Here is a 14,832-nt window from a genome sequence, read left to right as displayed (position 1 = left end):
TATAAACCAAATGCATAATACAAAATATGAGCAAAATACGAAGCAGCAATAAATATAAGGAGTAAGGCTAAGAGAGAAGCAAACTCAGTATTTTAATGAGGTTCAGCCTCACTGCCTATGTCTTCGCCTCAAGCTACCCCTTGAGAATTTCCAAATTCACCATTCAACCTTTTTCAGGTGGAGATAGAAACCTATTACACCTTTGAGTAGTACCGCGACAAATAATCTGTGTAGAACACCCTCTACACTTGCAATCACCTTACATGTGGTGATTCAACTATTTCCTATGTAGAGCCCCTTCTACACACACTAGGGTTATACACATCATTTTACTGATACAAGAGCTGATAGTGGGTAGATTATTAGAAAACACTCCTCAATGAGTGAAATAAGAACAATACAACATAAACTATATCTCTCTCAAAATGAATATGGGTTAAGGCTCAATGCTTAGAGAAGAGAGACTGAAAGTTTTGAATGGATGTTGTAAAACTTGCGATTGATGTATGTATGCTCTTGTTGTTATGTTATTGTGTTCTAACTTTTAAGATCTCAATTGAGCTATTTATAGACATATGAGACTTCATTTTCAAATTTAAAAAATTCACATGTCAAAAAGGAGCACAACTCACTTTTCAAAATTTTCAAATAAAAGTTTTTCATTTTTGCAATTGGTAAAGACAACATCATTCATTTTTCAAAATTTTCAAATCAAAGTTTCACTTTTCATAATTGTCAAAGATAACATCATTCACTTTTTTAAATCTTCAAATTAAAGTTTTACTTTTCGCAATTGTTAAAGATAACATCATTCACTTTTCAAAATTTTCAAACAAAACATGCACATGTGAAAGATAATAATTAATCATGTTTCAAATTTTTAAAATTCAAACTTTTAATCATGTCATGCACATGTGAAAGATGACAATCAAACATATTTCAAAAATTCAAAATTCAAAATTTTAATTTTTAAATATGTCATGCACATGTGGAAAATGCAATTTGATGCTTTATGAGACAAGCTTAATTTTGAGCTCTTGGTTCATTGATGTGCTTGGCTTCATTGTATAGACAACTTGAGTTTGAGATTCTTTTATGTTTTAATTCATTTGTTATCATCAAAGTCCATATGTTGACATATAATTATATGAGGCTTGAAACATTGGGTTCAACAATAACAGATGTAAGAAGTATTAAAATAATAGCACAATCTTTTACAAGTAGCATAATCTTGATTCTTTTTCATATTTAATACTTGGATATTAAAAATTAATACTTGGATGTTATTTATTTGGCATGTTGTCATGTTTGCTATAATTTCAAATTTGTGGTTTACTTGAGTTCATGGAAAATCCGGCAGATTCTAGTGCGAGCTCCCCTACCCCTATTTCTACTCCTACTCCTTGACCAACACCTTCACATACGCCTACGGAACCTTACCCCGCCCCTAAGCCTAGCAAGAAATCCGCTTTCATAGTTTGGTCTCATTTCACTAAATTAAAGGGTGGTGACCCCAATAATCTCCAAACCAAGTGTAACCACTATGGTAAAATTTATGGATGCTACTATAGAAAACATGGTACCTCACAATTAAAGGTGCACTTAGAAGAGCAATGCCAAAAAAGTCCAATATTAATATCATTACAAGAGAAAAGTCAATCTAGACTGGCGATTGGACTTAAACAAATGGCGAATAGGAGTAGTGGGAGTGCAACGTCGAGGGAGTATACTAAGTATGATCCCGATGAGTGTAGGATACACCTAGCTCGTATGGTCATCATGGACGAGCTACATTTTCAAGTTGTTTATGGGAAAGGGTTCTAAGCACATTCTCACTACTTGAAACAAAGATTTAATCTTCCTTCTCGCCACACGGTGGCAAAGGATGTAAAAAAACATTATTAGTCTGGAAAAGAGAAGTTAATGAGTCAATTAGCGGGTCAATTTGTTTGTCTCACCACCGATACTTGGACATAAGTTCAAAATTATAATCATATGTCTTTGATTGTGCATTTTGTTGATTGTGATTAGATATTGCACAAGAAAATTATAAAATTTTATCAAATTATCGATCATAAAGGTGAGACGATTGTGAGAGCCTTGGAGGCTGCAATAAAGGAGTGGGGGTTGACACGAGTTGTTACAATCACAGTTGATAATGTTTCGTCTAACAATATTGCATTTGGACATTTTAGACATATCTTAAAGAGGCAAATAAGACAATCATAGGTAGTGAGTGTTTGCATATGAGATTTGCGACATATATTTTGAATCTTATTGTCACTGATGGTTTGAGGGATCTTCATGACTCAATTGCTCGAGTTAGGGCTGCTTTGAGATGGATGAGATCTTCTCCTTCGAGATTGAAGAAATTTAAGGTTGTTGCGAGGTCTGGGGGCCTAACATCCAAGAAAAGCCTTTTTTACTAATATGCCTATGCGATGGAACTCAACATTTTCGATGTTGAAGGCGGCCCAAGAATAAAAGTTGGCATTTGCATTATTGGGTGATGAAGACATTCAATATGTTAAATATTTTGATGATCACGTGGGATTGGGGAAGCTTATGGATGATGATTGAGAAGTTGTATCTATTTTCGTAGATTTTTTTAGGCTTTTCTACAAGGTCACCACGATACTATCTGAAACTTTGTATCCTATATCCCATCATTTTTGTTAGAAAATATGTAGGATAAAAGAAGAATTAGATGACATGGTCCCGGGTGGTCACATTAGGTTTCGAGAGATGGCATTGATTATGAGGACAAAGTACGACAAGTATTGGGGAGATTTCACTAGGGCTAATATTTTGTTATATGTAGCTGTTGTTGTTGACCCTTAGTTTAAGGTGGATGGCCTGGTATATGAATTGAAAATTGCATACGGGTAAGCATGGGCAGAGCATATTGCAGCAAGAGTTAGGGAAACCCTTGGTAGATTCTTTGATGAGTTTACCGTCTTGCGGGGTGGTAATATTGCGGCACCTAGACCTATCCTCCCCACCAATTCCAAAAGCTGGGGTTGGGAAAAGACATAGATTAGATTGATGAGAGGTTGGAGCAGAACCCCTTCGTCCGGAGTTCTACATAGGCTCAGTTAGAGATAGACAGATACTTGGCAGCGGAGTTTCAACCATTTGCACGAGACTTTGATATATTAGATTGGTGGAAGGTGAATGTCGTGAAGTATCTCGTCCTTAGAGAGATAGCCTACAGTATTTTGGCCATCCCTATTAGCATCGTAGCCTCAAAGTTGGTTTTTAGCACTGGAGGGCACGTATTGAATTCATTCCGGAGTTCATTAGCTCCTACCACTATGGAGGTTTTGATTTGCATACAAAATTGGATCACGGGGACTCTAATTCATGTTCTAGATATTCTTAGCTATGAGGAGGCCGACGTTGAGGAGGAGAGTTGTGATCAGCCTGGATCTGGTAATCGTGGGAGTTGAATTTCATTTTCTTATTTTAATTAATTTATTTATTTTCATTTAATCGGTATTAATATCAAATTTAATTGTTGTAGTGATATATAAGACGGCGTTTATGGGTACCTCCGCTGCAGTATGACTTTGTGTGTATTTGACCTACTATTGCCAATTTGTCATGGTTTACACAATTTGTCCATTGATTATTGTTTGCATTTATAATTTTATATTTAGTATCTAATTATTTTGCTTGTATGTTTTTTAGCTTTTATAGTCTTAATTACATATGCTGAATCCTAATCCTAAGGATCCAATGATTTATATTCATCTTCATCTTAATGACTCAATCTCATCTTGGTTAGTACTGTTAATATTTTGTATTTTAAGTTTTTGTTTCATATTTATAACTTTATAATTCTATTTTATTTTATTTTTAACTTATTAATATTGCAGGTTTTATGATCTCAATTCTCATAGTTTCACAGCAGTCGACACAACTCAGTGAACTCACCGTCATCCCAAATTGATCAAATTTGAAATGTTATGATTTTGTTAATTTACAATTAATTGTAATATTGCTATAATAGTTAATAGAACAATTTGTAATATTTACTATTTATTTTTAGATGAGTTTGTAATATTGTAATAGTTTATTAGTTATCTTAATTTGTATAATTGTAATAGTTTAGTGTCTTAATGCTGATTATTAGTTAATACTTAATAGTATTAGTTGAAACTTAATATATAGTTAATAGTTTCTATTCATATAATTTATTTTTTGTTTTCAGTTTTTAAATATATTTATTTTTGTATTTAAATTTTGAACTCAAAAGCATGTTTGAATGTGTTTTTGGACCATTTTGAGCCAAAATACTAAACTCAGTGGGGGGCAGGAGGCGGACAAATGGAGGTCCACCCTTACACCCTGTGCAGCGGACAGGATACCCCACCCCAGCATGGATGGGGGCAAATTGTGGGGAAAAAATTTCCACCCCTGCCCATGCGAGGGCAGGAGGCGGGGAAGGGGCTACGGGGCGAGTAGCACCCCTAAACGAAGCTGCTTGTAGTTCTAGGTATCTGAGGTCTTGGGCTACAAATTGCTTAGAATTCAGCAGAGTCTGAATATGAGATTAACCGGGCCGAACATTGAAAATGATTAATGGGCCTCTTTCTATGAATACAAAATTCCAGCCCAAAGTTTGATAATATCCGACCTAACGATTCTGATTAGGCCAGCACTCTATCTTTTCTTTTCTTTTCTTTTTAACTCAGACCAGCATTCTATCTACTTGTGATCATATTTAAAATTTTCGTATAAGCAACTAGCGTATCCTGTAATACCCAAAAGATCCCACATTATTTGAGATGAAATGAGTTTCAATCGAAACTCTAGTTGGTACCTTTTTCTGAAAAAGTAGTAGTCACTCCAAGAACACATGGTTGACTGGATTTGCATACAGGAAACATCTCTTCATTAAAAACCGAGGATGATTGCAGTCGTACATGTTACAGTGGTATATTTCCCATATATGTCATATACATCTCAGCCCTTTCCTTCTCCTTTGTGTTTCTCCCCCTACCTATTGAATTAAGGCTCTTTCAATCTCTCTTCAAAATAAGGTCCTCAGTCCAAACACAAACGAATAACTTACAGATGGGGTAGGTGATCTTCCACCTTTCCCTCCGAAGCAAAGCCCCTCCCCTTTCAATATCTTAAAAGAACCCAAAAGGGAAAATAAAAACATGTAAGCGAGTGAAAATAAAAACCTCAGCTATCATCGGCATCAGTCGTAGAGGATGCCTGTGACTGCTCCGTCTGAGCTTCTGCCTGAGCCTGCTTCTGTTGCTCATCAAACCTGCTCATACGCTCTAGCAACTGTGCAGCCTTTCGCTTGCCCCTGTCTGTGCCATTTTGTGCCAAATCCACCAGTGGACCCTTAACTCCAAGCTCTTTGGCCTCTACGAGATGTTGTTGGTCTCCAGCGCAAAGGTGCACCAAAACTGCAGCTGCATTCTCTCTATTCCTGGGGGATCCACTCGCAATAACCTCTACCAATACTGGTACTGCCTCTGCAGATCCAATGGCAGCTTTACCTTCAGGATGGCTAGCCAGTATTGCTAAAATGGCCATTGCCTCATCCACCATTCCTCCTCCCGGTTCTGTTAGGAGCCGCATCAATGTCGGAACAACACCTGCTCTCACCGCCTTTCCTTTGTTCCCTTGGTAAATGCACAGGTTGAAAAGTGCTGTCGCAGCATCCTTCTTACCCCTCTGCGTTCCTTCACTCAGTAGTGTCACAAGTGGAGGGATGGCTCCAGAATTACCAATTCTAATCTTATTTTCATCCACGACAGAGAGGCTGAAAAGGGTAGCTGCTGCATTTTCCCGTGCTTCCATGCTCCCCTTCCTGAGCACATGAACTATACCAGGAACTGCCCCATACGATATGATGCTTCCTTTATTGTCCTCACATATGGAGAGGTTAAGTAGTGCTGTCACCGCATGCTCTTGGGTACGGGAGTCAGCTGTTAAAAGGAGGCCAACGAGAAGAGGGATTGCACCAGCTTCAGCAATGGCCACACGGTTATCTGCATTTCGCTTGGCAAGAAGGCGGATCTCGGCTGCAGCGGATTGCTTGTCTTCAGGGTTGTTGGATGCAAGCTTCCGAAGGAGAATTTCAATCTTAGTACGTTCAGCAGGTGTACAGGCAGATGTCGTTTTACTGGCTCTAGAATTACTGGGTCGTTTTGGTGGTTCAATGCCATTTGTCTCACACCATTGAGCTATGAGGCTACGTAAAACATAGTTGGGTGTCAACACAGTGCTAGAGAGGGTCTGTTGTGTCTTTGGACATGTCCCATGCCCTCCATCCAGCCACTTCTCAATGCAGGATCGTTCATAGGTCTACAGCAGAGAAAACAAAACCTGTTAGAAATTAATGGTAGCAGGATGCGTATACAAACATCTAGTCTTCACATTTATGAGACATTTGTCCAGGTTGTGAAGTAAAGCCACAGGTAGCTTTTTTATACATCTCTCAATAAGTTTCTGGACTCCAAATATGAAGGGTAGTTTCTGATGCTCATAAAAAAGAGAAAGGTAGTTTCTGAGCAGCCAGGAAAAAGTAACTCTGGCCAATCTGCACTGATCATTTCCAACTACAGGATTGGATGCGAAGAAGCCAATTTCAGTAACTAACAATTGTGGCCAAGTTCAATGTGGATTCTACTAGCACTTTTATAATCATGCAAAAAAGAAAAGAAGGCAGTGCCCTCAACTTCTAGTTTCATCCAATCATGACTGGACGTGGGGGCACTCTATGGGAATTGAATTGGTATCAAAGAGCAAGAGCCAGGGTGCATACCTGCCCTGTTGAAACAATGACAGGATCTGTCATCAACTCCAGGGATATTGGACAGCGGAAATCTTCTGGTATAACTGGGGCCTTGTGATTTTTGTCATTGGATGCTTGTCCACTGCAGCTCGGAGGAAGAATATTTTCTCTGGGAGGAGCATCCATGTCAGGGTTTTCTGTTTGCACAAAATCCTTGATTTTCTTCAGTAGCATTGACATCTTCTCAATGCTCTCCCCAGGATCTCCCCCACTGGCAGCAACCATTTCATGCAAAGCTAGTGACTCTTGTGTTAGGTCAGCTATTCCCATTAATTGTAACTTTTCAGCTAATCTCCTTAGGACAGCTAGATCTGTTGCTGCATCATTGCCCTTGTTGTAAAGAGATAAGAGATCCTCATAAAGCTCAACATCGGGAGCATCAACCCTTCCTTTGGCTCTTCTGAACTGAGCAAGGACAAGTTCAACCTGGACATAGAGTTTAAACAGAGCATAGGAAAAGACCAAAACATCATTAAACAAAGAGACCAAGATGCTCCTTTAGGTCAAATGACATACCAATAATGGGGCTAAATAAGTTTTACTGAGAACCCATTTGAAGGTATTATGTTTGTTTTTCTTTTGATCTTCGAAACAGACTCCTCAGATCAATATCAGGTATATAATGCATCGAGAGTGAATAATTAGGAAATATAGAGAAATAAAGAAAGCGAACTACTATGCGCAGGTCCTCGGTAATTACCCAAAAGAATGATACTAGAAATGTACGGGTCTCTACCTGTTCCTTAACTTCGTCAGATATGTCAAGATTTTCATAGGTAACTCCACTCAGAGCTTGTTCCAGTTGAGCTGTCACCTCTTGAAATTTATTCATTATTTGCTCCCTCTCTAAGACCTGCAAGCAGCATAACAAATGTTAATTCAAAGAAAAGAGGAAAATAAAATATGATAACCTTTGACAGAGCAGCAACACATGTCCTTGGTCAAGCCATCATTTGATTAGCACTTTCATTCTCTTGACAGCAAAATCTTACTATTTTACAGCACAGATGGACAAAAAGTAAGCTTGACTGTGCTCAAGATTTGGGGGAAGAAAAAAAACACATACAACAGAGCCTACAAATAATTAAGGGGCAAAGTAAGCTCTTGGCTCAAACACCATCCTCTTGCAATATGTGAAGATCTGGGCATTACATTCCCACCAAATATATCACATCAGAACAGAAAATGCAAGAGGGAAGTTAAGGAAAACTAATATTTAGCAAGATTTAAAGGGACCTTTTTTTTATAGGTATAAAGGGACCTATTATACTTAGCAAGATATAAAGGGGCCTATTAGAACATCCATGTCAGGTTTTTCTATTTGAATGCACTGAAACAACCTGCTTTCTAGATGGTCCTTATAGACAAGGGGAGTGTAACAATCTTCCTAGTTACCTCGTTTTATAATTCTATTTGAGACAATCCTTCAGAAAAGCTGCCCATTATCAAATGGAAAACCTAAATGCCCTAATTATATAACAAAAATCCCCCACACTTTGCCTACGCCTCTTATTCTTTGAAGGTCATCCTCCACAAGCAGGCTTTTCGGAGAACTTCATTCATTTTGGTGTGAGTTCATAGCATTCAGTCATGTGGATCAAAATCCTATTAATAGATAGGAACACACTCCAACAAGGCCCAAAAAATATAAATGATATATCCAATCTTTTGAACTCGGGAGAGCTAGCTATGTGAGCGCTAGCTGTCTGGGTACATATTAAGGCAAGGTCTGCTTCTCATGCGATTCGGTGGGGGCATCGAGCTCATGCACCAGGTGCCCAGGCTTTCACTACTTCCAAATATAACTAAGAATTAAACTCAATCTCCATGACGGTAGGACTACAGGGACAGAAATGCAGACACGGTATAATAAAACATAACAGGGTAAAAGGTCATTCTCAGATAATAAATCTGGGAACAATCAAGAATACAAAGACAATGAAGGTCAAAAGGAGTCAATAACAGCCAATAAAAGAATTTTTAAAACTTCACAATGCACACAAGAAAAAGGACACTCATAAAAGCCAACATGAAGATAATCTAACTATCTAAAGAAAAAAAAAAAAATTGTACTCTACTTCTGGCTTGCTGCTAATAGATAGATTACTCTGACTAAGGCAGAAACTCAAGGATCTAAGCGTTAAGATTGTTGCTGGAGCAAAACTTCATATAAATTTCAAATCAACAAATTGTTTTTTGATCGGTAAAATTCAAAACAAATTGAAAACGCAAAAAGAAATATACAAGGACCTTTGTGCTGGATCTCAAAAGGGTGAATCCGGATTCAGTTGGTTCCGTTCTCTACTTAATTTCATTTTATCCAAGTATTCAGTTCAGCAAAAAACTGTGCGAGCACATATGGTAAACATACATGATGAAATGCCGAGGAAAGCCCTAACAGAGAGGGATGCCAAAGCTACTCCAATTCTCAAAGCAACCACTAATCATACTCCATTGAATTGCTGGGAAATGTAGCAATTGAAAAAAGACTCAGAACTTGAAGCCTCGATTTCATATAATTAAAAGGACTAAAGACCAAAAAACCACCTTGAAACTTAGCCCGGCACATCTACTTTGTAAACCGAGTTGAATCTAATTTATTTTCAAAATCCAAAACCAAAAAAAAAAACAAGAACAATCTTCAAAATTTCTTTAGAAATGTATATGTAATTGCCAGAACTGTTTTGGCTGCTTGCACAGCCTCCACTTGTGGGCAACCAATTAGTAGCACGAAGGCCCAGTGGCAGCACTGGCAATCAAAATCACAGTATATTTTCTATCCTTCCAACATTTTCCCAGCAACCAAGCAGGAAGGAAAACCCCAATCACCCATAACCTAAAGAACCCACGGAGAAGAGCAATCAAAAAACAAAAGACTCACGGAATGCACGCACCAGGTAAATCTTGCTCCCTTCGCTACCAAATCTGAGCAAGTCTTTTGCCGACTGTAGAGCTTCCTTGATGGAAAACAAAGCTTTGATGGTCTCCTCCGGGACCGCCTCTTTGATGTCCCTAATCTCCTCGAACATTGGGATCAACAGCTTCAACCTCCTAGCCAGATTGCAGTACTGCTTCTTGACCGTAGACCTGAAGTCCGAGATCGAAGCAATCTCATTCACTATATCGATGAGGCTCCGAACCAGCGCTACTTTCTCGTCCTCCATAACTCCCCCGATCTCTCAAATATCAGCAACACGCACCGTTTTGAAAGCACCACCCGTAGATTCGGCGGAGGCGGCAGCAGTGAGGGTTCTTCTCCGTATAGCGTAGGCGCGGACGTGATAAGTAAAAGTTTTCCTCTAAATAATTCTGCAGAGGCCGGAACAGCTGGTCATAGTCGTCTCCAAGTCTCCATGAGAGAGAGCGAGCTAGAGGGAGAGAGAGAGAGAGAGAGAGGTAGGGTGAGAAGCACGCGCAGGAGAGAGACTTTTTGTGGCGGGGCAAAGGTGAAGTAAACCAGTGTTGGGTTGGAATGTTACTCACGGTTGGTGCTACTGCTGCTGCTCTCTCTTCTCGGCTCGGCTACATTTTGTTTGTCCTTTGTAACTCAACCACCACGCATTGAGTTGGTTGATTCCGTTAAACCAACACCAACACGGTAAATTGGAGGGGCAGCTGACCCACTCTCTCTGGTCTCTTCTCTTCCATCTAAATTTCTTAGAATTATTTATTTATTTCATGTTTAATCTCAAATTACTAAAGTCGATGCATAAAGTCACACTTTCGTAATTTTTGGATTTCCATTTTTTTTTTTTTTTGCACTTTTATATTCATGTGCAGTCAAAGATAATAGTCAAAGATTAAGGTGGAAATTAAAAAGAAAAATAGGGTTACATAAAATATCTCATTTTATTATTATAATTTTTTTAAATTTTTATATAAAAATATAATAAATTATTTAATTTTTTTAAATTCTAAAATAAAAATAATAATAATAAAATTATATTTTAATAATATTTTATTCAATTTTTAATAAAATATCTCTTCTCATCTGAACTGTCTATTCAAACCTAATCTCATACTTTTTATGACAAGAACCGAAAATAATAGTAATAATAAACTGTTGTAGTGGTTAGTGTTCTTAATAAAAATAAAAATAAAAAATCATTTTTTATTTATGTCCAATAGATACTATCTATTTTATGTAGAATGAAGAGGATCATGGTAGAGTGCTCGCATATAGGATTGTACCTCATCTTCTACTCAACAAATACTTATTAACCTTGTAAATTTATAAGACCTATTTATCGGTGCATAATTTGTAGTCACCCAAAAATATATGTACAATTGTGCTCATATATGTGTGGATACATTTATCGAAAGTAAAACAATAGAGAAGTAATATTTATAGTCATATAGTTTGCAAACGTCGCGTACTTTTTTTAAAAGAAAATGAATAAATATAAAATTTATATAAAAAAATTAATTTTTTAATATAAATCCTACTACTTTTTAAAAGAAATACGTGATACAGTCGTAACAATAGTAAAAACAATATGAGCTAGAATCGTGCTACAGCCCCCGCTCCCTCTCCCGCTCTCAATCCCGCTTAGTGTAAAATGTAGTGTTTTTTTATTTTACTTTTTTATACATGTATTTTTGTAACACTATAAAATATTTAAAAAAAATTATAATATCATTAAAAAATACTTACTTAATCATTAAGTAAAAAAAAATATATTAAAAAAATAAAAAAAATGTAGCGGGACCGAGAGCGGGACCGGAAGTGATGAGAGTAGCATTATTCTATGAGCTAAGACAGACATCATCGAAGAGCAGCGGTACTCTTGCTTGCTTCACGGGGCATTTATAGATATAGTTGCATGCCCGTGGGCTGCGGACAACAATTTTTGGGGATGTCTGGGGCCGACCATTTGAGAAGCAAGCACCGACGTAATGCTTATTATTTTACCTATCATGGAAGCATGCACCATTGATGCAAAACATCATTGATTGTCAAGCTTAAAGAGGCGAGATTTTCATCTCCCTTTATGCATGCTGCAAGAATCGATTAGTGCTGTACATGCACAGGATCGGAAGAAGAACCTCAGGCAATCCAATCCTATTATATGAAGAAATAAATTAGAATTTCATTGTTTACAAGATGGGACACGCATAACAAACCATTCATTTGCTCTGCTCTTGATCTTGATCTTTGGATATTGGTACGTACTCATAGTGTTTTCTGAATAATCATTAAGAAGTTTTAAAATAAGTACAGATTTTTTCCTAGTCAAGATAATAAAAAGCAAAAAATATTGCGTAAAAATTCAGTCATTTTGGTGTTATAATAAGCATTTTTTTTATTTAATAAGTGCTACACGTACGAAAAAATTCAACACAACTAACGAGTGGTTTGGATTCAGAGATGAGTTGAGATGGTTTGTGAATAATAGAATAAAAGTTGAATTATTTATTATATTTTGTGTGAAAAATTTGAGAAAGTCGTTTTGAAATTTGAAAAAGTTGAATTGTTTATTATATTTTGTGTGAGAATTTAAGAAAGTTGTAATGATAAGATGAGATAAGTTGAAGTGAGTTGAGATGGGTTACGAATACAAACGAGACCTAAATCTATAAAATAATATAATTTTATTTAATACGTTAGATTTATTTTATAATAAAAAAATTTTATCAATTTAATTTATTTTTATGAAATTTTTTAATAATTAAAATTATTTCTCTACCTGTATTCTTATCCCACTGATCAAGCCAACTAGGCTTGGATATTAATTAGCTAATGCTTTGTGTTGGACCCAATAATTGTGTAGAGTATAGATAAATAAAGATAGCAACATGATCCTCTTTTGACCGGGAAAATTATTATATTAATAATGTTATTTTTTTAAACGTTTATATTAATAATGTTGAAAGAAAAAGTTGAATGCAAGCCTGAAAAACAGAGGGAAAAAAAAAAAAAAAAAGATACCACTTATTTATTTATATATATATATATATAAATTTTTTTTTTTTTTATACATCTAAAAAGGAGAGTTTTTCAATTTTGAAAGTTAGGAATATGACAATCAGATCAAAATAAATATAGATATATATAATATTATTTGTTACAACTGGAAACAACTTGGGACGACAGAGGTAGGAGGAAAGGAAATGGAGCAGGGGAAAGAGGCGGGCGGGCGTGCAACTTGTTTTAAAAAGTCTGCGCCCCGTTGTCGAAAAGGAACACTCATCATCTCATCCTCGTCTAAAGACTAAAATATAATATCTGACAGCTAATCTATGAAGATAGGCCCCGCGTTAGGCAGATTAATTAGTGCTGTGATTAACACTTGGGGTACAAGTCTACCCCATCAACAACGGATGTTGTGGCTCCCAAGCCGCCCCTTAACATGAGTGCTTCCGGTCTTATCAAAGATTTTTTTTGGAACAAGTTGCAGGAGATCTGTCTTATTTATATTTATAATCTATCTTAATTTATTGTATTATTTTTTAATAATTTTAATTTATAAATCTTATTATTATTTATAATTTATTTTACTATTATTCATAATTTATCTCAATTTATCTTTGAGGTTTTGTTTGGTTCCTTAAATACTCTCAACTCATCTCAACTCATTATTATAATTTTTTTAAATCTCAACACAAAATATAATAAATAATTTAATTTTTTCAAATTTTAAAATAATAATAATATTAAAAAATAATATTCTAACAATATTTTATCATCTCAACTCAACTCAACTCAATCCATTTCAACATTCAAACACAACCTAAGAATGGGAAAAACCAAACAATATTCATGAACATGATTAGGGATATATATATATATATACCGACAAAGAACAATAGACCCACCACAGCTTTAAAGCCGTGACAAGATTTCCCAAAAAGGATTATTGATTTGTCCAAAGCAATTATTACCTTTAAATTTCTTTTCACACTTCTCTATTTTATAAATAAATAAATAAATTATTCTCATAAACTATTATTTATTATCTTATACTATATATTTTATAAAAAATATTCATATATTTTATAATAATTGTTTAAGCTCTCCAAATGTCCATTGCTGGTTAATTACGACTTGATTAATGCGACACAGCCTAATTATGTGGGTCCAAGATTCCTCCTCTCTTGATCAACGGGAAGCCTCTTCTGCCTTCCAATGTTAATAAATTAAAAGATTAAAAAATACAATTTTTTAAAAAGGCCAAACAAAAAAACAAAAGAGAAATAAATAGATAGGTAGAGCCTTTCCAGTTTTCACACCTAGGAGGAATCTATACTGTACACGTAGCGAAATCAGGGGCTTTCTCAGGCGTTTTCATATCTGCTCCCAGCCTGGCTGAAACGCTGTCGTAGCAGAGTCAGCGATACACGCGGCCCACATGCGCGGGATTTCACAGCCGGCTCAATCAGCTCGGCTCAGACCTTCTCCAAGCCGGTTTCAAGGAGGCTTAGGACTTAGGAGGCTCGAGTCAGAGCCAACCAATGGAGAAAAAGAAGTCAAGGAGCCCGAGCTGGGTCCGGGTTTTTCATTTCATTAAAGATAGAAATGGGGAGTGGGTCCCGCTGGACTAAAACCGCGGCACATGGTCGAAGTGTAGCAATGGGAAATGATGGGTCTGATCCTATCCACCGTGGCAAGATCCGGTATCGGAGTTGGGGACGAATGGGGACCGTTGATTTTGAATTCCCCCCCGTCTTTTTTCTTTTATGCATTTGATACATTCCACCGTCGCGTATGTCATGTGGGTCCCGCGTGGATGCAGGCTGCATGTGATTCGCCGTAAATGACAGCTCAGATAATGCTTCTTTTTAACCATTTTGCACAACGGCTTTTCCTTCTTAAATGATAATTAATGAAAAATATTTTATCTACATCGATCTTTGGTGGGGTTTGCTGAGTTCAAATTAAAATTAAATTAAATATTATTAAAATATTATTTTTTAATAATATTATTATTTTTTATTTAAAAAATTAAATTATTTATTATATTTTATATAAAAATTTTAAAAAATTATATCGATGAGATAAAATTAAATACTTT

General features: G+C 36.3%; 1 protein-coding gene across 2 annotated transcripts; it reads right to left on the bottom strand.

Moving 5' to 3' along the window:
* Window positions 1–4,870: 4,870 nt before the first annotated feature.
* On the bottom strand, window positions 4,871–10,316 carry LOC108992985 (U-box domain-containing protein 13-like). 2 transcript variants are annotated; one of them, XM_018967724.2, is made up of 4 exons: window positions 9,715–10,316; window positions 7,557–7,673; window positions 6,791–7,246; window positions 4,871–6,330 (listed from the first exon to the last, which is right to left on the bottom strand). In XM_018967724.2, exons 1-4 carry the CDS (start codon window positions 9,982–9,984, stop codon window positions 5,194–5,196), a joined length of 1,980 nt encoding a protein of 659 aa, XP_018823269.1. In that variant the 5' UTR covers window positions 9,985–10,316; the 3' UTR covers window positions 4,871–5,193. The 2 variants fall into 2 exon arrangements, with proteins under 2 accessions (XP_018823269.1, XP_035541100.1); XM_035685207.1 differs by having other exon boundaries at window positions 9,702–9,802.
* Between the last annotated feature and the right edge of the window lie 4,516 nt (window positions 10,317–14,832).

Source organism: Juglans regia, chromosome 14 (assembly GCF_001411555.2).
Source record: "Juglans regia cultivar Chandler chromosome 14, Walnut 2.0, whole genome shotgun sequence".
NCBI lineage: Eukaryota > Viridiplantae > Streptophyta > Magnoliopsida > Fagales > Juglandaceae > Juglans > Juglans regia.
The sequence above is the reverse complement of the archived record's forward strand: the minus strand, read 5'-3'. Positions and strand labels throughout refer to the sequence as shown.

Excerpts from the sequence above, each read along its gene's own strand:
- LOC108992985 (XM_018967724.2), bottom strand. The coding sequence starts at position 9,984 with ATGGAGGACGAGAAAGTAGCGCTGGTTCGGAGCCTCATCGATATAGTG. Across the intron at positions 7,674-9,714 it reads AAGGGAGCAAGATTTACCTG|GTCTTAGAGAGGGAGCAAAT; the intron begins GTGCGTGCATTC and ends TGCTGCTTGCAG. Across the intron at positions 6,331-6,790 it reads TCATTGTTTCAACAGGGCAG|ACCTATGAACGATCCTGCAT; the intron begins GTATGCACCCTG and ends TCTCTGCTGTAG.